Genomic DNA, 24,852 nt, shown 5'->3' with positions numbered 1-24,852 from the left:
AAAGGAAATGTTAGTAACCAAAAGCAGGGAGGAGAAGTGGTTCTGTCCGCATGACGGAAGATGCTCGAGAGACAGGTGGCGTTCAGGGAAATGAAAACGGACCAGTGAGCTGAACCTGGAGCTTTGTTCTTGTGCCTACAGCTGCTAAACCAAAAACAATGAGTGCCGTGTGTGTCTGTGTGTTCATTCAAATTACCGAATAGAGCTTAATTAGTCCTTTAGTCTTGTTTTGTTTCATAAAATATCCGCCGGTGTTGCACACCTGCTATTGCGTTCCTCTGATTGTGATCAGGTGCTGCAAACGCTCCTGGAGTCCCGCACTTTGTAACACATGAGGCTTTGTTGTATGTTTTTGTTTCGCGAGGAGGCCCCTTTTTACGCCAGGGTGGGTGGCCGTACGCGCAGCCATCCACAGGAAAGTTGGTTGGCGTGCCGCGGTCGCAGTGGCCGGGCGCTCTGCCAAATTCCACAGCTTTATCGGTTATTATATTTAACGAGGCTATTTCTGTAGCTGAACGCAAAAATATCAACCAGGAGGGCCTATTGTGTGTGTCAAGACTTGACAGTATCGCTCTGTTATTGGGACCAAATGAAGCACATGTCCACAGCATTTCTGGCGATGAGTTAGATCAACAGGTTCAAAGTTCAACAGGTTCAGTATCATTCTGGTTAACTGATTATAATTTCTTAGGATAATAGTGATGAATCTTTTTTTTATTTTTATTCAGGGTGTGTTTGAGTGAGCAGTTGGTTGAAGTGCTAGGTATAATTTATTACAGTTCATGACATGACCTTTGTGTTCGTTGGACACCTACGTGCCGTGGTGTGCAGAGAGCTTCTAGGTATTCACCACGAGTGACTCATTTCTCGGCTTCATCGTACCGGTTTCGGCAGAGAGCAGGTCTGCGCCGGTGCAGGAATTCCCCGTTCTCACGGCCGCGGATGTTCGCTTGTGTGCCAGCGCTCGATGTGCCGCCTTTTAGCTTTCTCGTGCGCTTGACCGGCACTGGCTACAGCTTAGGACGTGTGTTACTGGCCAGATTCAGTTTCGTGTGCCAAATAAACGAAACAAACGCAGAAAACTAACCACAACAAACTTCGTTGTTATTACTCGACGCAGACGGGGGTCTTTTTCTCGGTAAAAAACAATTCCGCACTTAAACCACCTGGACACACACACCAGGCAATTAAGAGGTTAATAATCTAAACAACAATATATGGTGTTTAATTGTTGTTGCTGGCGTGTTGCTGCATTCAAACTCCGGCTTATCCAAAAATCAAACACAGCATCGCCCTTCCCAGTTGGCATTTTGTTTTTGTCACTGATTTCTGCATGCATTGTATTTGCCAAAGTCCACCAATAGCTCTCAGACAAAATATTTGTATTTTACCAGCCGCTGACTAAATTAGTTTAATCGCTTGGAAAATATTTGAGCTTTCTACCATCCCTGACAGGTAGAGATTAATCATCTGATGACAGTTGTGAGAGGCCGTCCTTGTCGTTAGCAGCCAGCAGGTTTGGGTGTAATTGGATCTTCCTTCCCTGCCTGGGAATGCGTTGCTGTGCTTTAAACTCTATGGCGTATTGCGATACTCTGAATGAGAGGTGCCGTGAAAGTGAAATCTGTCTCTTACTGCACTGTCATACAGGGGAGCGATTGTTTAAATAATGAGAAATATATTTCCAGTAACCCCTCAAGATTTGCAAATCGGAGTTACGTGATTTATAAACGGACATCTAAGTTTAGAAATGCGTGTATATACTCGACCAGGCATTTGTTGATTTAATCTAAAGTTAAACCAGCAATGTGTTTACTGGGACAACCGTTTTTCTCATTTGGTTTCATTTAAACAGCATATGTTTGAATGGTTTATGCACAAGTCAAGTTGAGTAATTAATTAAAATGTAATGTAACATTTCCACTGCTAAAAGGTATGACTAATAAAACATGGAAATGGAGAGAGAATGTGGGAAAATCCTGAGAAACCCAAATGCACAGCGCGTGACCAAGAATTTAAACATTTATAATTCAGTATTAAAATGTATTTCTCTGTGTTGTCAGGAATGTATATAAAATAAGATTGTGTCAGAGCATCCCTGAGCAATCGAGACCTGTCTGAAGCGTCTCCAACGATCACTCTCTCTTGAACCCCAGCTGTGCAGACGGGAAGCAGTTGTGCGCAGATCGGGTTTCTGGGGAAAAACTAGGGACTCTTGCCCAACCGAGGTTTCCCCTCATGAAGCAACATCTTTGCCTCTGGCTTGTGTTTCAACTCACCATGTTGATGACTACCAGGTGTCCTGTCTGCAGCAACAGTTCTTTCATTTTGCTTCCCTGAGTGTATTAGAGATGTATTAAACAGCCAACAATGGAGATGCGATGCGATACTGTGTGATGCTTCTTGCCTACGGGAAGGTTTCTAGGAACGCAACTCTTGCATATCATTGTGTGTGTGCGTCTATGTGAGTTCATGGCGATTGTATCCTAGAGCACAAAGTCCTGTTTGTGAAGTACAGGACCACCCCAAAGACAAAGAGAATCATAGCTCGGCTCATTGCTCAAGGCAGTTGTCTTTGGATGAGTCATCCGTTCTCGAAATTCACGAGCCGGAATCGCGTGTTTAGACCTCACCGGGCAGGGCTTGCGGTTTGAAAACCTCCCCTGCCTGACAAGCATGTGGGTTTTGCCAAACATTGTTAATTGACTCTTTGGTCCTCACTGTCCTGTCCTCTCTCCATTCTCCTCCCACAGTTTCATGCGCTGCATCCCCCGCTCCTTCAGCCGCCAGATCCAGCAGAACAACTACCTGACCAAGCTGCGCATCCGGAGGGTCTTCCGGCAGTTCGTCCGGGGCTTCCACCAGCACACGGTCAGCACGGGCCGCCTGGGGGTCCAGGACATCATGTACAAGTACCTGTCCACGCTGGAGAACCTGGTGGCCCACTTCGGCAGCGAGGTCTTCCGGGTGTCGTCCCTCGAGATCCAGAGCGAGGGCGAGCGCGCCAACTTCTACGTGCGCGACTTCTGGGGCCTGGGGCCGCAGGACACGGAGAGCGGCGAGTCTCAGGACGGCGGTCCCACGCACGAGGTCATGGTCTCCGGCACCGAGGGCATCCACTGGAGGCTGATCGGCGCGGAGGCATGTGTCTTCTCCTCTGCCTGTCCTTCGATTCTTGGTGGCCCTGAACGTTGCCTGTGGGAGAAGAGGGCTGGGGGGTTTCCTGTTTGGTTCTCTCTCGTTCTCTCTCTCGCTAACTTGTCCCACATCCTCTTTCACTCTTCAGGTCTTGGTTAAGAGAGGGTTTGAATTCAGCTGTTCACATGCCTGTTGTGCCCCTTTGAATCGGTTTCACAAGCAGATCTTTAGTAAAAGCTTGGCCTTATGCACCCGCCCCCCCATACTCTCTCTCTCTTCTTGAAGTTCTTTTTACTCCCCCTGAGGTACATAAGTGCGTGTAGAAACCGGCTTCATCGCCGTCCTCACGAGGAACGTCCCTCACTTCTCACTAATGCATCCTTTCCTGGTGTTGTTTCTTCCCCCCCACGTCCATGTGTGACGCAGGTCTTGGACAGCGGCAACACATACTACGGCAAAGGGAAAAAGTCCAAGGGCAAGAACAAGCCACCCCTGCAGGTGGAGGCCCGGACCGAGCCCATGTGGAACTTCTTCTGCGACTTCCCCGAGATCACCCACATCGTCATCAACGGCTACCGAGTGAGCGTGAGCCGGCAGGACAACAAGTCCCTGGTGAGGAGAGGCGCTTGGCCGGTGACCTTTCAGTCGGGTAAAGCTCAGCCAGACGGCTCGGGCCCCGTGCCACCCGAGGCGTCGCTTCCTGCTCGCGCCTCGACACGGCGCTCGACCCAGACTGGCTGTGGCGGCGTTTTCATTTTTTTTTTTTTTTTTTAGGTAGTTAAGAATAAATGTCAACCGCAGAGATCTTGGTGAAGGAAACCAGCAGTGTGCGTGTGAAGGCCAACTTAGCGTCGCTGCAAATGAAGAGAGGGGTGGGGGGGGACGCGCGCACACGCTGAGTTCAGACGAAAGTCGGGGTAGGCTTCAGACTCCCGAGGTTTGTGGTCTCGGCTGGAGACGTCGATGAAAATACAGCCGTGAAGGCGTGAGTGAAGATGTGAAGTTAGCGTCCCGTAGTAGTTTACGCCCCGGGGCAGTCTGTGCAGATTGACTAACCTAAAGACCACATACTACAGACCCACAACCTGCTTTATAGACCCAACAGAACTAACATGAAACCACTAACAATACACAGACTATTTTCCCAGTACAGTCCGTCCATGGCCCCCGCTGCGCGCTGACTCCCTCTCTTCGTGTTCCCCCCGCGCGCCAGGAGCTGACCCTGCTCTCCGGCCTGGAGGCGTGCTCCTTCGTGTCCCTGCTGGACGGCTACTTCCGCCTCACGGCCGACTCCCACCACTACCTCTGCCACGAAGTGGCCCCTCCCAGGGTGGTGCTGAGCAGCTCCAACGGGCTCCACGGCCCCATGCAGTGAGTATGCGGTTGGGGGGGGCTGTCTGTGCTCTCGTAATGGGCAGAATCTCTCGGCTGTTCTTGTTTTCTTGTCGTCTGTGGAGTGGCCCTGTATGAATAAGCAGGCTCTCCAGTTACAGGTTCGGTGCCAGAAGTTTCACGTTCGACAGGGGGGTGGATTTTTCTTCCGTCGATATCGTTTGTTATGTGGCTAATGCCAGTGGAAACGGGTTTTACCCACTGATGGATGCCCTGTTTGTCCTAAAACCTGCCCGGAGGCACAGAGATCAGACTTTTTGTATTAAAGCCTGTGTTATTAATAATAATGCATTCAGATGAAATGCTAGATATAATTACTGCAGCTTTACTACTGGGAGAATAATAGATGCTGACAATGGCAATGCTAAAGGAAGATCAGCAGAGCAGATCAAGGACATCCTTATGTCTCTGATCATTTCCAATACACAGCACTTATTAGAACAACAACATGGGCTTTAATAACAAGATAGTCTTAAACCTGCCTGGAGTTCAAAGACAGACCTCTAATGCCCCGTCGAATCAGTTTGCACTCGTGTGATGTGTGACTAAGTGCTTTTGCAGGAAATTGACGCATTTCGGTGGGTTGGAAATGCACCTTGGCTTGGAAAATGCACAAATACTTTTAATGCTAAACGTGTTTGATAAATAGATGCAAACACAGCTGGTGAAAAGGGTGCTGTAAACAACACGACTAAACCGGCATACACCCGAATCCCATCGGCACCGAACCAGCACTGCCTGACCGTCGGTCCACCGATGCCTGGTCTAGTCCGGGGGTTTTGCCGTTGTGCTCGATCATTAAACCCGTCTCTGTCCCCCACCTCAGAGAGGAGTTCGCCATTCACAAGCTGAAGAAGGAGGAGCGAGAGGAGGGCCTGTTCATCCTGCGCTGGAGCGCCATCGACTTCCACCGCATCATCCTCACCGTGCTGAGCAAGGCGGAGGTCAGTGGACGACGAGCCGGTAGACGTGGCGCTGCCTGATTGGATGCCACTTGCTACTCGGTGGCCCAGCGGCCAGAGGCGGGGCAGGGGGGGGTTCTTTTTTGGTTCAGAGGGGTTCCTGCACAGCAGAACAAAACAAACATGTTTCTTGTGTAACCGGTCAGTCGCCCTAGATAAGATGACACTCTCTGCCTAGCCTGTTGTAGAAACATTTACTCATCCCAACGTCTTATGAGGACGGTGGTTGGTGGAAGCAGTCCGCCACACCTCTTGCTCCGCTAACGCCCGTGTCTCTCCTCGGCTCCGCAGGGCAGCGACGGCCGCGTCACGCACAAGCAGTTCCGCATCCAGCAGAAGGGGGACGTGTTCATGCTGGAGGGCTGGGACCGCCAGTTTGGTAGCGTGAAGGAGCTGACCGACAACCTGAAGACCTGCGTGCTCAAGTCAGGCAACGAGAGCTTCACCGTGAGGAAGTGCTGCCTGCCCAGAACCGGAGGTGAGGTCCGCCGTCCGCCCGGCCCGAGACCCAGTGACACTGCGGGTCGTCGTTACTCCTGTAGAGTAGTGGTCCCCGACACCGCCATCCGATTCCTACGCGAATCTTTAAAGCGAGCCAGTGGTCTTATTTTCACCTCGGCGGTTGTGGCTCTTGCACTGAGCCGATCATTTGGGTGGAAAAACCCAGGGGGACACGGGAAGCCCTGCCAGAGAGGCCCCAGTGCTTCGGGTTTTGGAGATGCCTTGAGATCTACGTTAGCCGACGAGAATTTGCTCAGATGTAGTCATTATGAACAGTTTTGGATTGACCCCCAGTAGCCCCTGTAGCTGCCCAGGACATGTTGGCTTCTGTGTCCTGTTTATGAAGTGGACAGCAGAAGTCAAATGTGTCGACTGGAGTCGGTGTGACGGGCACGGGGTCAGCTCAGTGGCGTCGTTCTAGGGAAGAGTTCAGATCTAAGCCTAGAGTGACTCTCAGTCTGTGGGTTTTCAATCGCACCAGGCAGCGGACCGTGAATGCCGCGGTCCGTGACACACAAACCCAGCTTTTGTTCACAGCGTTCTGCTTGGCTGGAAACTCTTTACTGGCTCTTTAGTCGAGACGCTATCTGTTCAGTGGCGACATGTAAAACGATGCAAATCGATGCTTAGGGGAGAGTGAGAGCCGTTCAGCTCAACCAAAACACACCCATATGTTGAGTTGAGCTGGAGTTGTTCAATACGATCGCTATCTCCAGCTTTCACATGCGAGCGGCACCTTCTGTCCTGTAGGATATAACGGGCTTTGTTGCTTTTTGCATGTGCGTGCCAGTGTGCGTGCCGTGTACGTGTTTGCGTGTGTGGGTGTACGCAACTGCAAAAAGTGCAACAAGCTTTCTCTACTTTGTCAGATAAAATTAAGTTAAAATTAGCCTTGTAGTGGGACACACCCAGTCCTGCACAGCGGAATTAATGTCTTTCTGTAATCCTCAAGTCCCTGTGGATGGTCTGGCCCGTTGCACTTAGATCTGCCAAATAATTAAAACAGTTTGTACATGCACGAGTGCCCTGCCGCTCTCCTCGGCGCTAAAATCATTAAGACGCCTCGTGTGGTTTACAGCATCATCCCGTTTCCTGTTCGATGTAGACCGGATGCGATCTCTTTGTTATTCTTCTGTGTGTCCTCTGTATACATGTACTTGATATGTGTGTTGTCTTCTCCCCCCCATCGCAGAACTGTCCAATCTTGTCATCGTGAGGAAAACGCCCGACAGCAGCGTCCGGCCCATATCCAACACCCTGAACCTGAGCCAGCTGAGCTTCCACCAGATCAGGGATAAAGAGATCACCCAGGTGAGGCCCGTCTTGGTTTTGTACGCTACCGATGGGTTCCAGAGTGGACGACGCTCTGGGCCTTGAAGTCTTCAAGGCCCAGAGCACCATCCACTCGCTCTGTGCCAGAGAATATTATCTCTATCTGCGTCGGTTTAGAAGTTTTTTGCTTTGCATCTTGTTGCATTTTATGACCCAGACTAACAACTGAACTACGACACATCTCGGCTGCAGACCGTTTTGTTTGTTATCTGATTAATTGGGGTGAAAGTGCCTCTGCCGGCACAGAGGAGGATTGTGTTGTGTAACCCGACACCTCGTTGCTGCAGGCCAAACCTGCCGCACTTTCCTAACAGCCGCCTCTGTTTTGAATTTCTGCCTTTGGTCTGCGGCCAAGGCTTGTAAATCTTGTTTTGAACCCACGGGGTCGTCCGCGAAGCACGCTCGCAGAGAACGGTGCCCTGGACTTGACCTGCATGTGGTGTTTATCTTGTGTTTTCCGTTTTGAGCGTTTTTTGTTTAATAAATTCACCTGGCACCGATGACGGGAGCGTCTCAGTCTGTGGCCTCATCGCTCACTGATGCACACACTTGGGGCCTTGCCGGACTGTGGCTTTTGAAGTTTTGATGCCACGAGCCGTGTCTTTGACTGTGTTTGGTGTTGTGCCGTCGATTTTCTAGGACCATCATCTGGGCCGGGGGACCAGGACGAACATCTACCTGGGCAAGCTGCACGTCCGGGGAGGGGGCCTGGGTCTGGACGAGGACGTGGACGACGAGGGCTACAATGAGAGGAACAACAACAACAGCGAGGACATCCGCGTGGTCCTAAAGATCCTGGACCAGACACACAAAGACATCGCCCTGGTGAGTGTGCGCAGCCTGGGCAGGGGAGAGGGCCACCCAAAATAGTCAGAAGTCCTAAATGTAATCTTGCAAAACAGCACTAGATATTAGGCAGTGCTGAAGTTAACTATCAGATTGTGGTTCCACCAAAAAAACTTGGTTATTAAAATATGGTTGAGGTTGGGTTTACGACACTGTGTGTGTGTGTGTGTGTGTGCGTGGTTGACTAATTGGATTCCTAACTAATCCTGTTGGACCAGAGCTGCTGGAAGGGAAGACGCAGCCTGGCATTTGACTGCTCTGCAATTTGAAAAGTTTTCTACATCAGACATCATCGTAGAAGTTTCTTGTAAAACCTGCTTCTTCTTGGATTGTGGCTGCCATTTTTCTTCCCCCACTCCCTCTTTTTTGTTCTGTTCTATTTAAATGAGTCCCTTTTCAGATGTTTTGTTTAAGTTCAAGACATTGTTGGAAGATGAGGGTTATTGCCAGCGTTTATCCGTACAGGATCTCCTGGTGTGTGCGGACGCGGGGCAGGGCTTTACGCCTCAGTCTTCGTGTTTCTCGTTGCTGTGTGTTTGACTGGATGCTAATGATGCCGCACTTCCCCCCTCCCCCCCCACCAGGCCTTCTTCGAAACCGCCAGTCTGATGAGTCAGGTGTCCCACATCCACCTGGTGTTCGTCCACGGAGTTTGTGTCAAGGGGTCTGAAAGTGAGTTTCCACAGAGTTGCTCCTTCCTCTGGCTTTGTCCCGGGTATGCAAGTATGCAGTTGAGGTTGCCTGGGTCTATAATCTGCAGATAAACAAAAGCAAACAAAGGAATGAATAGATGAACAGGAGCTCTGACTCAGCTGACATAGACATTAAATGGCACCGGTTTTTAAACGGATTCCTCTGAAAATAAAACCTTTTGGTTCCTTGTGTTTGCTTTAACCTCAATTCCTCCCAGTGTCGTTTACATTCCTGAACTTTTTCCTGGTCCTAAGAGCTGGAACTGGACCTATTAAGACCTTATTCATGCTCTGTTCCTTCACTAGACATTATGCTGGAGGAGTACGTCGAGTTTGGGCCCCTGGATGTGTTTCTGCGCAAAGAGAGGGGGAAAGTGACGCCACAGTGGAAGTTCACTGTAGCCAAACAGCTGGCCAGCGCCCTGAGCTATCTGGTGAGTCCCCCGAGCCCTGGTCCATTCTTCTTCCCGCTCTTCGGTGGCAGTGCTGCAGAGTCTACCTTTTGTGGGAGGGCATTTATCTTCCCTCGCCGTTTAGTGAACCCAAACACTCGCTTTGTCGTCCTGCAGGAGAACAAGAAGCTGGTCCATGGCAACGTCTGTGCCAAGAATATCCTGGTGGTGCGCAAGGGGCTGGAGGAGGGCACCTCCCCCTTCATCAAGCTCAGCGACCCGGGCATCAGCTTCACCGCACTCTCCAGAGAAGGTGGGGCTTGGCTTTGTTTTGTTTTTCACTGTCAGAGCAGCGGCACAGGAAGCTGGGCACCAGTCACTTCCTGTTCGCTCGTGCCCGTGTTTCCTGTCATTCTTTCAGAAGGCTCTGACTTAAGGTGCCAGCCTGCATGCCTGCTATTCCTTTTGCTTCTTAGTAAACAAACCGACCGGTATCGGGACAGCTGGTACATCACACTCTGTAGAAAAAACAAACCAATGACAAGAAAGGTCTTCCTCTTTTGTTTGGCAGATTTCCGTTTCACAGTTGGCTAGTTTTTTAACCTGAGCTTCCTCTGCCGTGAGAGCAGGGCCTCGGGGTTCAGCACAGCACTGTTAGGCACTTTCTCTCGCCCTAATTGGAGATGGGACTACAATAATAGTCAAGAGCGCAGCTGTTTTCCTTGCTGCGTTTTTGTTTATTTGCTCTGCCGGTCTCCAGTTCTAGCTGCCGTCTGTGTGTGCGTGCCTCGCTCAGGAACGGCTGTTCATGCTCTCGGCGGGGACGGGCGTGTCCTTGCCCCGTGCTGGCGTCCCGCCCCATGCCTGTGGCTGTTAGCATTCCTCTTGGCTGCTCTGCCCGGCACTGCACGCCAGCCTGTAGCGTGCCATAACCTGAATTACAAGGGAGGAGGTTCGAAGAAAGGGCTTCCTCGAAGGAACTTCGGCTCCTTGAAATCAGATTCAAACCTTTTTTTTTTTTTTTTTTTTCTCCTGGCGAGGAGCTGTCACTCGTGGGTTTCTCTCACGAGCGGAGGAGCATCGGTAGTTTTAAATCACCTCTCGACGTCTTCCGTGTTTTCAATTTGAGACCGTCAAGGGGAGATGTTTTGCCAGGGTTTTGTGCGTGTAGACAAGCTCTCTGCTTACATATCAGTTCCAGACAGCTGTAACAGTGTCCTCGCTCATCAGTAAATGCCCCACCGCCCTGGCAAAACCAGGCCTGTTTTCAAAAAGAGGGTGGGGGAAAAACACAGTGTTTTCCAATGCACCCGAGATTATCTTGTCCGAGACGTTACCCAGTCATTTACGCACCTCTGTCTGTTTAAATTCCTCCTTTTTCCACCAGAAAAAAAAAAAAAAAGTTAAATGTTAAAAACACCTCTCTGATGAATTCACAGATTTGTCATAAGGTCTTTCATAAAATTTTGGACCATATAAGGTTAGTAAATGTCAATATTTTTCTAAATCTTGAAACTGAAGCCCAAACTGAATATTGTTCGATCCCTCCTACGCTGTATTGTGTGTTTAAGCATCAGTAGGTCATTCAGCAGTCTCCTACCACATCCTTTGAAAGCTCTAACCCACATGACGTGAGAGGTCATGGCCTTTGAAGTCTGTACGAGCGCAGACACGGCCCCGGTTCATTCAGTAAACGGGCTTTTGACAACGGGCGTGTTTCTCTTTCCGTTCTGATCTTCTGCGGAAAGTCGAGCCGGGTGGCTCTCGTGTCACCTTTTCTAACTCGAGGCGAGAGAGGCGTCTTTGCGATCTTCGCAGCGGAGACCACCTGTGAACCCAGCTCTGAAAGCGACCGCTTGGGCCAGGGGAAGGCAGTTTGTCGGGTCAAAATGGGGTTAAGTTTGTTTTGCTCAACGATATTTGTGTATGCAAAGCAGCTTCAGTCCTGTGGTCATATATATAGATTACACACACTCTCTCAGACCATAGCCCATTCTTACTGTGTGAAGTAGAACAAACATAAAAAGTCTTCCTTCTCTGTGTAGTTAGGATCCAATTTATATATAAATAGTCCTCAATTGTTGTTATATTATTGTTAGGTTATATATTGGCATTCTGTCAACTTGATTTCACAAACTTGCTGACCTAGAAAAGAGTCACGTAAAAAAATCTAAAACCGTGAAACACTTCATTTAAAAGATGGTCGGATTCCTTATTCGATACAGGTGACCGTGACCGAGCCCAGAACGTTTCCCCGCCGGCCGACTGTGAAAGTCTCGCATTGTGCTTTTATCAGGGCACAGTACTGATGCTTTCCATTAGTGTGGTGAGCGTCTATGAAAATCAATGCGTGTGATCTTTAAACCTCGCATGCGAGTAACTGGAGCACCTGACTGGGGAAAAAAAAAAAAAGGTAGATAAGGTTTTAGTTCCTCCTTCATAGAAACCACCTGTCAGACTTGTTGATCCTGATATCTTAGTGGGACAGGCAGTCACGTTATGTTCTGATCTGGTGCTAGTCCTCCAATTGAAAAATAACAGGTGGGGTGGGAGGGGGAAGTCATGCACTGAAGAAACAGTTTAATGAAAATGCAAAGCAGACAGGTTTACGTGGGTAAATGTATTGCAAGGCAAAGGAACAGAATTGCGTCAAGACGAGAGTCTGGGATAGTTAGCAAACTTGTCAAATTTGCAGATGATACTAAAATAGGCGGCTCAGCAGATACAATCTCGGCAGCACAGGATATTCAGAGGGACTCAGATAATATTCAGTTGTGGGTGACACCTGGCAGATGAAATTCAATGTGGACAAGTGCAAGGTAATACATGCAGGTAACAAAAATGTCCACTATAATTACACTATGGGAGGAACAGATCTAGATGAAGTAACGCATGAGAAAGACCTAGGAGTCTATGTGGACTCCTCACTTTCTCCATCCAAACAGTGTGGGGAAGCAATAAAAAAGGCAAACACAATGCTAGGGTATATTGTCAAAAGTGTAGAATTGAGAACAAGGGCAGTGATGTTCAGACTGTACAATGCACTAGTTAGAGCTCATCTGGATACTGTGGACAGTTCTGGGCTCCACACTTCAAGAAAGATATCAGAGGAGAGCAACCAGACTTATTCCAGGTCTGAAGGGAAAGTCCTACTGAGAGACTGAGGAACTGAACCTTTTCACCCTGGAACAGAGGAGACTACGTGGGGACTTGATCCAAGTCTTCAAAACCATGAAAGGCATCGACCACATCAAACCAGAGGAGCTTTTCCAGATCAGCAGGGACACACGCACCCGGGGACACAAATGGAAATTGGGCTTCAGGGCATTCAAGACGGAAAACAGGAGACACTTCTTCACACAGAGAGGCGTCACAATCTGAACAAACTCCCCAGCGATGCGGCTGAAGAGACAATGTGGGAACATTCAAAAACAGACTGGATAGGATCCTTGATCACTTAGGTATTAATGGACACCAAACGAGCACGATGGGGCGAATGGCCTCCTCTCGATTTGTCAACTTTGTGTTTTTTTGAGACACTTAAAATTTATTAATGAGGGCCTCAGAATCTAAGGAACTGGGAAGTAATGCTACATTGGGGTCGTTCGCACTTTGCCGTAGGGGCCGTTTGTTGACGCACTCTCCCCTCTTGGCTCCGCAGAGCGCGTGGAGCGCATCCCGTGGATCGCGCCCGAGTGCGTGCAGATGGTGAGCCGGCTGGGCATTGCGGCGGACAAGTGGAGCTTCGGGACCACCCTGCTGGAGATCTGCTACAACGGGGACCTGCCCATGAACGAGAGCACGCTGAACGAGGTAGGGGCGGGCGGACGCCGGGAGAGAGACCCCCGGCGGCAAACCGCAGAATGCATTGTCCTGCCTGGGGTCATATACTTTGGCCAGTATAAGTGTATACGAGCTGCATGGCTCAGTAAGTATAATATGTAAACGTGTCAGAGGGCCACGGCATTTAAACTCAGTGCTGGACAGGTAAATGGACTCCAAGCGCACATGCTTTATACCTAGTAGAGTATAAATACTGTTAATTTGTGCGCACACAGGAAAAAGGCAAGCAAAACGGCTTGTTCATTAGCACAGTGTTCAGGCTCATTCCCAAGCTGTGTGAATTGCCTGTGAGATGCACTGAACGCTAGTCCCCCCCTTGCCTCTTTGCAGAAGGAGCGTTTCTACGAGACCAAGTCCCACCTGCCGGAGCCGTCCTCCAAGGAGCTGGCCAGCTTCATCAGCAAGTGCCTGAACTATGACCCCGCCGGGCGGCCCTCCTTCAGGGCCATATTGCGCGAGCTGACAGAGCTGCAGCAGAAGAGTGAGTCTCTCCGCTCCTCACCCCCCCGGACCCTGGCACACTGAGGACACAGACTCATGCTCCTGCTCGCCTCTGTATCTGTATCTCTCCCGCTCCCCTCTGGCTCTGTGTCTGTGTCTCTCCCGCTCCCCTCTGGCTCTGTGTCTGTGTCTCTCCCGCTCCCCTCTGGCTCTGTGTCTGTGTCTCTCCCGCTCCCCCCTGGCTCTGTGTCTGTGTCTCTCCCGCTCCCCCCTGGCTCTGTGTCTGTGTCTCTCCCGCTCCCCCCTGGCTCTGTGTCTGTATCTCTCCCGCTCCCCTCTGGCTCTGTGTCTCTCCGGCCCGCTCCCCTCTGGCTCTGTGTCTGTATCTCTCCCGCTCCCCTCTGGCTCTGTGTCTCTCCGGCCCGCTCCCCTCTGGCTCTGTATCTGTATCTCTCCCGCTCCCCTCTGGCTCTGTGTCTGTGTCTCTCCCGCTCCCCTCTGGCTCTGTGTCTGTATCTCTCCCGCTCCCCTCTGGCTCTGTGTCTCTCAGGCCCGCTCCCCTCTGGCTCTGTGTCTGTGTCTCTCCCGCTCCCCTCTGGCTCTGTGTCTGTGTCTCTCCCGCTCCCCTCTGGCTCTGTGTCTGTGTCTCTCCCGCTCCCCCCTGGCTCTGTGTCTGTATCTCTCCCGCTCCCCTCTGTCTCTGTGTCTGTGTCTCTCCCGCTCCCCCCTGGCTCTGTGTCTGTATCTCTCCCGCTCCCCTCTGGCTCTGTGTCTCTCCGGCCCGCTCCCCTCTGGCTCTGTGTCTGTATCTCTCCCGCTCCCCTCTGGCTCTGTCTCTCCGGCCCGCTCCCCTCTGGCTCTGTGTCTGTATCTCTCCCGCTCCCCTCTGGCTCTGTGTCTCTCCGGCCCGCTCCCCTCTGGCTCTGTGTCTGTATCTCTCCCGCTCCCCTCTGGCTCTGTGTCTCTCCGGCCCGCTCCCCTCTGGCTCTGTATCTGTATCTCTCCCGCTCCCCTCTGGCTCTGTGTCTGTGTCTCTCCCGCTCCCCTCTGGCTCTGTGTCTGTGTCTCTCCCGCTCCCCCCTGGCTCTGTGTCTGTATCTCTCCCGCTCCCCTCTGGCTCTGTGTCTGTGTCTCTCCCGCTCCCCTCTGGCTCTGTGTCTGTATCTCTCCCGCTCCCCTCTGGCTCTGTGTCTCTCCCGCCCGCTCCCCTCTGGCTCTGGCTCTGTCTCTGTCTCTCTCGCTCCGGCGTTAAACTGAAGCATTAAAACGGGGCCGAGCCGTCCCCTCCGTGGATGTCACCCTCGGTAATGCTCTGACCCCTCTGCCTTACAGACCCCGACATCTCTTCCAAGTGTGACGTCCTGCACGACGCCGACCCCACGGTGTTCCTCAAGCGCTATCTCAAGAAGATCCGAGACCTGGGAGAGGTGAGCCCGTGTGCCGGGGGGCAGCGTGGTGTCTGCCGACCCTTCGCTGCTCAGGGGATGTGAACAGGCCGCTGCGTCCACAACAGGAGTATTAGTAACAACTTGCTTAAACAAAACAGACAGATCTGTGTGCAGACTGTGTGTCTTACGCTCTCACACAGGGGAGGAGGCAGCGTTGTCCACTAGAAGCACAAGACTTAACCAAAGAAATGGCCAGCACTTAAATACAATGTCCCACAACCTGTGCAAAGTGCGCTGCTAACAACTGACAAGACTGCACTCTCACTTCCAGGATGTTTGTTTTATTTATATCAGTCTTTTTATGGGTGTGGCTTCATCTTAAAGACAACTGGCGGAACGCAAAGCTCGCAAGCCACCTTCTTAATCATAGAACCGCGCCGTGATTTGTCTTGTCTTTAAGGACATGGGGCAGCGAGAGAAGGAAATTAAATGTATGTGGGTTGAACGTACAACCTGGGGCCAGTTACATAAAAGTATATTAAACTGGTCTTAATGTGACAGACTAGTCTATGCAAGTTAGTCAGTTGCATAAAAATTAAGATTTAAGTCTACAGACAGTCACTAATGCTGTCTGGTGGAGAGAGCCCCCCGCTGCCCCACACACCCCGCTGCCCTGCACACCGTGATCCCCACAAACACGAGAGCCTCCCCACTCACTTCTATAATCAACCGTATATTTCACCTGCACTTCTGTCACTTCGAAACTTTAATTTGTATTATGACTGATTTAGTAATTTTGTGCTGTATTTAGCTCTTTTGTTTTGCTATTGTATCCTATAGCCTGGATAAGGGCGTCTGGCAAAGGAATAAATAAAAATCAACTCTGCGCTGAGTGTAGTACGCGGATATTTCCTCTTAAATTAGCATATTATTAGTTTCACCCGTCTTTTACAGACCACACAGCGCGCACACACAGGCTTGACGAGGTTAGCTTTTTCATTTTATCCCACGGCTTGTGTTTGAATTCGTTACTGAAAGTTTCCGAAAATGGCGACCAAATTATACATTTCTCTGCATTATAACTGGTGTAGATTGTCAGTTAACTGCGATCGCTGTTAGATAAACGTCCGACATTTTTTTCTTCATGTGTCTTAAATTTCCCAGAATGGAGTTGACCAAGTAAGACCAGTCTTAGACCAATTTTATGCAACGGTCTTAACTGAGTGTCTATTGTTAGGAAGACTTAAAATTACTTGGTCTATGTTTATGCAAGTGGGCCCTGGACGGTACCGGCCTGGCCACGCTACATGTGTAGAGGCAGGCCTGTAGGCGCTTGCCTCGGCCCAGCCGGCAGTGCAGACACATCAGGCCCCGATGGGAAGACTGTGAAATCTGCGCTGTGGGTTTGGAGATATGACGTGAATAATAAGATTCTGACGCCAGGGTGTCTGCGCTGCTCGTCCCCCCAGGGCCACTTCGGGAAGGTGATGCTGTACGTCTACGACCCCAGCAACGACGGCACGGGCGAGTACGTGGCGGTCAAGTCCCTGAAGCAGGACTGCAGCAGCCAGCTCCAGGCCGGCTGGATCCGGGAGATCGAGATCCTGAAATCGCTGTACCACAAGAACATCGTCAAGTACAAGGGCTGCTGCAGCGAGCTGGGTACGTGTGCCACGCGGCAGCGGGGAGGCGGTTTTTGTTGAACATTGGCCGCCCCCTTCGTTTCTGTAAGGTGTTGGGCAGCAGGGCTGGGATTTGGCCTGACTTGGTTTAATTGATTTTGTTTTTATGGTCTTGCCATCATTTTTTTGTCCAAAAAGCTTGGCGCTGACCCGGTCTGGCTCCGAGGATTACCTTGGTTCAGCCCCGCAAATGAAAAGCAGAAGATACCGAGAAGTGGAGAGGAACTCTGTATTAACACCAGCTCTCTCTCTCTCTCTGCCCCTCACTCCCTCCCTCTCTTTTTCCCTCTCTTGTGTCCTCAGGGGGTCAGATGGTGCAGCTCATCATGGAGTACTTGCCCTTGGGGAGCCTGCGGGACTACCTGCCCAAGCACCGGGTGGGGGTGGCGCAGATCATGCTCTTCGCCCAGCAGGTCTGCGAGGTAAGCCCGTCCGCCCGCCTGCCCGCCTCTGGTGTGAGTGTAGGACCCGTGTACCCCTTGAAGGCCCTGCCATGAGAAGGATTGAAAGATCGTTATGGTGGTGTAGCTCCACGGCGGATATCCTGCTCAGAGAAGTGCGCACAGCGAGGCTTCGCAGCACGGAGGTGGAGACTTCAGGGACTTTTCCTTGCTCCGGTGGGATGTTTTTAATAAGAGTAGACTTGGTAAACGGACCCGTTCATTTGAAAGCACCTTCATTTCCTGGAAGACGCACATGTCAGTCATTTTGATCGGTTGATCGAAAGGTAGTCCGTCCAATCGTTGCTTTTGATAGTGGCTTGCGAAGCAGGGCAGGAAAAAGGATGCATTTCATTGACACGAACGCATCGTAAAAGGGCGACGTGCCCGGCCAGTAACTGCTGGTAAAGTGCTTTTATAAGGTCATTAAGAACACCCGCCCCATTATACACCGGCTGTTTGGTTGGGTTGGGTGTACAGGCTTGTTTGGCCAGTTGCCGTACGGTGCCTCGCTGGGTTTTATAGTGTCTTTCCAGTCCATTGTGCTTTGATTCAAAGTTGATTCAGCCAGACGCAAGTCTTCCCACGTACTGATGCACTGGCTCCTGGAGGTGTGATTTCTGAAAACTGTCTTTATAAAATTACATCGTAAACAGATGTATAGGGAACTGTTTTTGTTGCTACACTTGAGCATTTTCCAGTCCAATCTGGATTGACGGTAGAAACTGTGGTGCAAGACGAGACTGAGATTGTGACATTTATCTGCATTCTCTGAGGAACCCGTTGAACCCAGCGTCAGTCATGTCATCACGTGGCGTTGAAAAGAGCAGGGAGGGCCATAGATCTGCATTCAGGTTTTCCGTGGGTTTCTGCTTGTCCGCCAATCTCTCGCGGCGTCCGGTGGTTTGACTGCCTCTTTTCCCTGTCCCCTGCTTAGGGAATGGACTACCTGCACTCCAAGCGCTACATCCACCGCGACCTGGCAGCGCGTAACGTGCTGGTGGAGAACGAGAACGTGGTGAAGATCGGCGACTTCGGCCTGAGCAAGTACATCCCCGAGGGCAACGTGTACTACCGGGTCAAGGAGGACGGGGACAGCCCGGTGTTCTGGTAAGACGTCCGAGGAGGTCTGCGGGGGGTGACTTGAAACGAAGCCCCTTAGGGAGGCCTGGGATGGCAGCAGAGGTTGAGCGCTCACGGCGGCTCTTTCCACCGCTGCCGTAAAACCCTGCACATCCCAGTTGTTCCCGCCTGTGCCCTTTCCTTCCTGCCAATTCTGTGCGTCTCATCTTAGCCGCGGGCTTCTGTCTTCTAGGTATGCGATCGAGTGCCTGAAGGAGAGCAAGTTCTCCTTCGCCTCCGATGTCTGGTCCTTCGGCATCACGCTGTATGAACTGCTGAGCTACTGCGAGAACCGCCACAGCCCCCCCACAGTAAGCGCTTTCCACAGACATTGTTTCTGAGCCGACACAATCACTACAAAGCACAGTAAACACAGGTTTAGTACAGTTCAGTCCTGGGTGTGTGTGGAAGATATGGGTGTAGGAGACATTGCAGTAAAACGACGGCAGTATCATCGGTTACAGTCTGAACTGGGGGGTCTTGGGACGTGCCCTAGGGCTGGGGGGAGGGATTGAGCACACGGCCGTGGAGTTCAGTTCAGTTTAAGGCACTGGGCCTCTGAACCCCCTCTGTGCAGAGTGAAACCGTGCTCCAGAGACATGAGCTCATTTTTATCATCATTCCTCGTTGGCTGGGGCCTCTGTGCCACGGGACTAGCACAGCACGGCACAAAGGGTCCGTGTTAGAGCTGTGTGTGTCAGACATGGACCCATATCACGGCTGTTAAAGACCCAAAGAACTCGATGCAGTGAGACCAACGCTTTGTAGGTTGTAGAAGAATAGGCTACGGTTTTGGGCGAGGCGGGATTAGTGTCCTGGGCTTTGGGGAGTTCTGCTCCGGAAGAGCTTGCGTAACATCCTGGAAAAAGTGAAGGCTGGCAAGTTATACATGAAATCTAGTGCAATAGTGGGAAATATCGAAACGCTGTTCCCGGAGGATGTCTTTGAGGTGTGGATCAGCATGGAGCGAGCTGTAAAGATTCCCATGGGGGGACTCAGGCCCTCGCTCTGCAGACGGGCGGCACCGATGCATTGTTTGATTTCCGAGCTGTTGCCTACGTGTCGGTGAGCCGCTGTCTTGTCCCGTCTCTCCCCCCTGCAGAAGTTCTTCGAGATGATCGGGGCGGTGCAGGGCCAGATGACCGTCATGAAGCTGATCGAGCTGCTGGAGAGGCGCCGCCGGCTGCCCTGCCCCAAGGACTGCCCCCGTGAGGTACGTGCTCGCCCGCCTGCTGCTGCTCTAACGGTCTCGGCTGAATGTACATTCGTTACCCCTGAAATAAAGCATCTCAATGTTTATACATTATGAAGCACTTATTCACTTGCAGTGAATTTGGCAACTGATTAAAAATTAGGACGTGTTAGAAGCAGGAAAAATGTGCAGCGTAAGGATCTGAGCGACTTTGACAAGGGCCACATTGTGATGGCTAGACGACTGGGTCAGAGCATCTCCAAAACTGCAGCTCTTGTGGGGTGTTCCCGGTCTGCAGTGGTCAGTACCTATCAAAAGTGGTCCAAGGAAGGAAAAGCGGTGAACCGGCGACAGGGTCATGGGCGGCCAAGGCTCATTGATGCACGTGGGGAGCGAAGGCTGGCCCGTGTGGTCCGATCCAACAGACGAGCTACTGTAGCTCAAATTGCTGAAAAAGTGAATGCTGGTTCTGATAGAAAGGTGTCAGAACACACAGTGCATCGCAGTTTGTTGCGTATGGGGCTGCGTAGCCGCAGACCAGTCAGGGTGCCCATGCTGACCCCTGTCCACTGCCGAAAGCACCTACAATGGGCACGTGAGCATCAGAACTGGACCACGGAGCAATAGAAGAAGGTGGCCTGGTCTGATGAATCATGAGTTCAAGGTGTTGACTTGGCCTCCAAATTCCCCAGATCTCAATCCAATCGAGCATCTGTGGGATGTGCTGGACAAACAAGTCCGATCCATGGAGGCCCCACCTCGCAACTTACAGGACTTTAAGGATCTGCTGCTAACGTCTTGGTGCCAGATACCACAGCACACCTTCAGAGGTGTAGTGGAGTCCATGCCTCGACGGGTCAGGGCTGTTTTGGTGGCAAAAGGGGGACCTACACAATATTAGGCAGGTGGTCATAATGTTATGGCTGATCGGTTTATAATAACATATTAGAAAGCTGAGAGATGGTTTCATTGCAAGCACCACAACACCACCACTGCGCAAGATCATAGGAAATCGAAATTACATGTGTACATGGAGTATTAGAATACTGAACATAAGAACATACCATAATTATTTGTGTAAAATGCATTATTTTAAAAGTGCACTATTATTTTAGGTATTATTCATTGACGGTGCTGCTGTTCACTTTATTTATTCATTAAATCTTGTCTTTTGTATGGTGAGCTACAGTAAACAGCAATGAGCTACATACACTTATGTTTTTGGGTAGCTACAGATGATCTGTTTCTAATTATTAATAATTTACTGGCACTTTATATGGAGAAGAAGCCTATGAGGGAGCACTATCCCGATAACAGGACACCAGGTTAACATAAAAACAAAGTAATAAAGCAGTTGTTATTTGAAGTATATGCATACTGTATTGTTTTCTGGTGGACAGGTTGAGGAATGTTGTGCAGACGCACTCTGCAGTTTTAAGCGTCTTTAGCTCATGTGCCGATGTGCTACTCGAAACAGATGTCCAGTGTTGGCAGGTCTGGAACACCACAGATCCTACTGGGTCTGTTATCGGCCTGATCGCACCCCGGAGGCGGGAGGTAGCAGTGCGTCAAGACAGGCGGCTGATGACGGACGGCTCTTTCTGAGGCCCAGATCTGAGCGGCTTTAAGCTCGAGGGTTTCTGCACAGAGTTTCCATCAAGAATAGCAGCATCTGCGTTTTTCAGTGTTAAAACATCGCTCTGACGTCATGCTTTGATCTTGTCTCTTCAGTGAGTGGATTGAAGATGCAATGAAAGGCATCCGTAGTTCTATTTCCCGCAGTCACTCGTCCATCAGGTTCAAGATCAGTCCGTCAGTTTCCTTCCTTTACCCACGGTGCTCTGGGGATCTCCCTGGAAGCAACAGGAAGCTTTAAATTGACGCCTGGCTGCGGTGAGGGCGTCGTGTTGTCTGTATCAGCGCTGCAGATGCGTCCGACTACCTGGTGCAACGCCCCTGCCAATGCCGATCAGCCATGCCAATTATTTTGCCCGTTCCACATTCGCCTTTCTGAAATCTGAACATGCCCAACCACATGTGACCACAGCCCCCCCACTCCCGGCACAGACCCCGACCGCTCCGTCTTGTCTCATCACGGCGGCAGCGGCGGGCGATCATCCCGGATGCCGTTCCCCTGGTCCTGATCCGAAACAGGATCTTAATTACCTTGTGTGTCTTCTGGGCCGAGTGCGTGCCGTTCTGTGGGATGTCTCCACCTGCCGGTCATTAGCAGAACTACACACGAGCACCACGGAGCAAACGGCACAGAGAGGATCTAATTGTTTGCATAACAGTTCACAATTACCCGCTGCCAGCTTGTTTGAGTAATCGTGCCACAAATGCTTTCAGGTAAATATTTTTAATCTTTCACTAACAGAAACACTTTAAGGAAATGGGGGAAAAAAACTAAACAAATTCAGTTCGAATGTCCCCTCGTATTGCTTAAACAGGTTTAATCCGCCCCTCGCATCGTGTTTGTAAGCACGGGGAAAAACTGATGCCGTCTTTATTCATTTAACGTATACTGGTTTTTAATTTCTACTTTCAATTGTGTTCTAGGTCTACTCGTTGATTGAGAGATGCTGGGAAAATGACCCCGAGAAGCGACCGACTTTCAGTGACCTCGTCCCCACGATCCAGGACATCGTCACGCAGTACCAACAGCCACCCACCGTGCTGCTCAACCTCATCAGCCAGGCCTGAGGCGGCGCCGGGCCCTGGGACTCCCGGGGGAGCAGAGGAGGCACGTTCTGTCCTCTCCTCTCTCTCTCACACACTCACACACTATCACTAGTTGCCTGCATGTACATAGACGAGGACGGGGAACGGGAGGATGGAACCTCCTACAGAGACCGCTGTGCCGGAGGATTACTTTCGTTTTATTGTATTTCCCTAAAGATGTCGGTTCACTTCTGTCTGTGCGTTTGTTGACGTCCGATCGGGACCCGGACGATGCAGAACGTCAACCCGCAGATCGAGGGCCCCCGGCTCTCAGGAACAGAAGATGGATGAACTGAACGGACTCGAACGCAAAGGATGGTGGGTGCGGTCCGTCTGGATCCACAGCGACTACTCGAGGATTGGGTGTCTGAGAGCATCCGGACTTTGGGCAGCGATGCGACATTCATCCTCGCTCTTTCTTCGGCCCCGCTCCCCCGGGGGTGGGACGTCTTTAAACCTCTGTGAGCACCTGGACCCGGATGCTCAACACACAGTACACAAGCTTAAATATACCATTTCTTCATTAGACAGACGCTAGTATTACTACAACTGTCACGCAATGGTAAGATGTATAAATTTTGTATACAGAATATAGATAATTATAATGTGCCTCTTCAAAGCAGCCAATGGCCTTCTGTGAAAGAGAACTGTTATTAAAGACTGTGAATCGCATTGCATGGGTGTGGAGCGCGAGGCGGGGTGGCGGGAGGTCAGTTTGGGTGTTTACGTGTGGGGATGCTACCCACTGCTCGTGATTTTGAGCATCCAGAACTTTTTTTTTGTTGTTTATGCCCTTTATTTTATTTTTATACACATATGTATGGCCTTCTATTCTCTACTTCCTTATTAAGTGATTTCGTCTGCCTTGTCGGAAGTGTTTTTCTAATTAAAGGCACTTGAGGCCTTCGCCAATGCGCCAGTTCTCTAATACGAGAGCTATGAACCAGTCTCTCCTGGGTTTTAAACGCAAAGGTCTACTTCAACACAGCCTGGAGACGAGCAGCCGCCCCTGGGCTTGGAGAGAGACGGTCTCTAATCAAGATAACAAAATTACACCGATTACATCTCCCAAGAGTACCTGGCACAGTGTGCATACTATAGCACTCGTGTTTTTCGCAGCTAGAGAAAAATAGTATAATCGAGTTTACGTGAAGAATTGAGGGTGATTATTTACGCTTGCTCATAAATGTGCCTGTAAACGCATTTATAAACCGTACAGGGTCTGTTCCCAGCTCCCGGGGCCTACGCTGTCAGTATCTTGGGAGGATAGTGTCGTCAATTTTTTGGGCTACACCGGTATATTCAGATGACATATATTATGTATTTTGCATACGTGTCTGAAGGCAAGTATTTGTAAACCTTACAGGTGTAAGAAATGTTGTCATTGTTTCTCTGCATTTTGACTTTGTGAATCGCAGTCCTGGGTGAGGTTACACGAGTCTCTCTGTAGCTTTAATCCGTAATATATATATATATATATATATATAAACCAAGGGCAATTCAAAAGCTGTGTTTACCGATCACTGATGCAAAAAAATGTATTACTGCTCAGGAAAAAAAAAGGATGGGAGGATGAAGAAAGAGAAGACCTGATCCTTTGGTCTTTCTTTTCTCTTTCGATTGTAGGTCTTGTCATGTTTTTATTCTGTCCTTGAATGGTCACACGTCTTAATAGATCACATTTACAAGAGGAATGTGGAGAAGGGGTTTCACCTTGGCAAAGGAGAGGGTGAGGGAGGAACATGAGAGATGGAGGGGAGTAAGCGTGAGCGACGGTTGAGGCATGTCAGAAGCATTGCTTTTGCAAATTATTTTACAACCGATATGACAGCCATTTGTTGCACTCTTAAATTGACGCCCATTTTAAAATGTACATAAGTTTCATACTATACATACACAAATATTATATATATACATGTTAACTTGTGAAATGGGTGAAAATGATCACGGATTTCACATGAAGTGGGTTTACTTTTTCCACTTCCATAATGTGAATTATTTGTCTGGTAAATATTACACAGCTACGTTTAAAACGCACTCAGTGCGAGTCTTGACTGGATTCCGGGATTGGCATTATGGAAAAGTGCTTTCATAGACATTCGAGTTTGCTGTCGAGGGCCTGCACGCAATCTCACAAACCACTGCGGCTCCACCTGCTTTTCACCACAACGTATTTGTGAAGTCAGTGCTAACTAACCAGATGTCTGCTGACGAATGTTATTGTAATATAATTTTAATATATTTCACTTGGTTTCACTCAGATGGCTTCTGCATATTTTTTTTTTAATTTATGCATTTGGCAAACTGTATGTACATATTTCCCCCTTTTGTTTCTATTTGTCTTTCAGCCACATTGTTTACTATGAGTAATAAAAAATACAAATAAAATGCATCATAAAAAAACTTGGATCTGAAGGTCGATTCTATTTCTGTGTGCGTCGTACGGGACATTGTACGAACGTTGTCCTCAGGACATTGTTGCAAGTGTGTGTGTGACTGTCTGCAGACTCCACTCTTTCACTGGTGTCGACAAGCTGACGACAGTCACTGTGGGGGGGGTCTTGTGTCCGCTGTGCACTAGGGCCATGAGCGGGTGGTGGTCCCCACTTTTAAATGCCTTTAATAGTTGTATTTCCATAGTGCACAAAGTACGTCCCAGAAACCGCTAACATCAAATCCATTCTAAAACTAGATAAAACGACAACAAAAGCCGTACAACCCAAATGTGTTTTAAGGACAGATTTAAAAACATGAGTTGATGGTGGGGT

General features: G+C 50.0%; 1 protein-coding gene across 2 annotated transcripts in view; it reads left to right on the top strand.

Moving 5' to 3' along the window:
• The window catches only part of tyk2 (tyrosine kinase 2), a 37,807-nt gene extending 13,316 nt beyond the window's left edge, over positions 1 to 24,491 (top strand). The window contains exons 6-24 of one of the 2 annotated variants that reach the window (XM_066707872.1): positions 2,754 to 3,141; positions 3,565 to 3,750; positions 4,352 to 4,509; positions 5,357 to 5,474; positions 5,784 to 5,970; positions 7,186 to 7,304; positions 7,965 to 8,150; positions 8,756 to 8,843; positions 9,170 to 9,297; positions 9,433 to 9,568; positions 12,917 to 13,068; positions 13,429 to 13,579; positions 14,872 to 14,966; positions 16,397 to 16,589; positions 16,913 to 17,031; positions 17,987 to 18,159; positions 18,365 to 18,482; positions 19,274 to 19,384; positions 21,923 to 24,491. In XM_066707872.1, the coding sequence (XP_066563969.1) occupies positions 2,754 to 3,141; positions 3,565 to 3,750; positions 4,352 to 4,509; positions 5,357 to 5,474; positions 5,784 to 5,970; positions 7,186 to 7,304; positions 7,965 to 8,150; positions 8,756 to 8,843; positions 9,170 to 9,297; positions 9,433 to 9,568; positions 12,917 to 13,068; positions 13,429 to 13,579; positions 14,872 to 14,966; positions 16,397 to 16,589; positions 16,913 to 17,031; positions 17,987 to 18,159; positions 18,365 to 18,482; positions 19,274 to 19,384; positions 21,923 to 22,066 (2,950 nt within the window). In that variant the 3' untranslated portion in view covers positions 22,067 to 24,491. Of the gene's footprint in view, positions 1 to 2,753; positions 3,142 to 3,564; positions 3,751 to 4,351; positions 4,510 to 5,356; positions 5,475 to 5,783; positions 5,971 to 7,185; positions 7,305 to 7,964; positions 8,151 to 8,755; positions 8,844 to 9,169; positions 9,298 to 9,432; positions 9,569 to 12,916; positions 13,069 to 13,428; positions 13,580 to 14,871; positions 14,967 to 16,396; positions 16,590 to 16,747; positions 16,887 to 16,912; positions 17,032 to 17,986; positions 18,160 to 18,364; positions 18,483 to 19,273; positions 19,385 to 21,922 lie in introns of those variants that run through there. The other variant, XM_066707873.1, reaches the window with a different exon arrangement.
• The last annotated feature ends 361 nt before the right edge of the window (positions 24,492 to 24,852 follow it).

This window comes from Amia ocellicauda, chromosome 7, assembly GCF_036373705.1.
Source record: "Amia ocellicauda isolate fAmiCal2 chromosome 7, fAmiCal2.hap1, whole genome shotgun sequence".
In the NCBI taxonomy this organism is placed as follows: Eukaryota; Metazoa; Chordata; class Actinopteri; order Amiiformes; family Amiidae; genus Amia; species Amia ocellicauda.
This window is presented reverse-complemented; position numbering and strand designations above follow the sequence as displayed.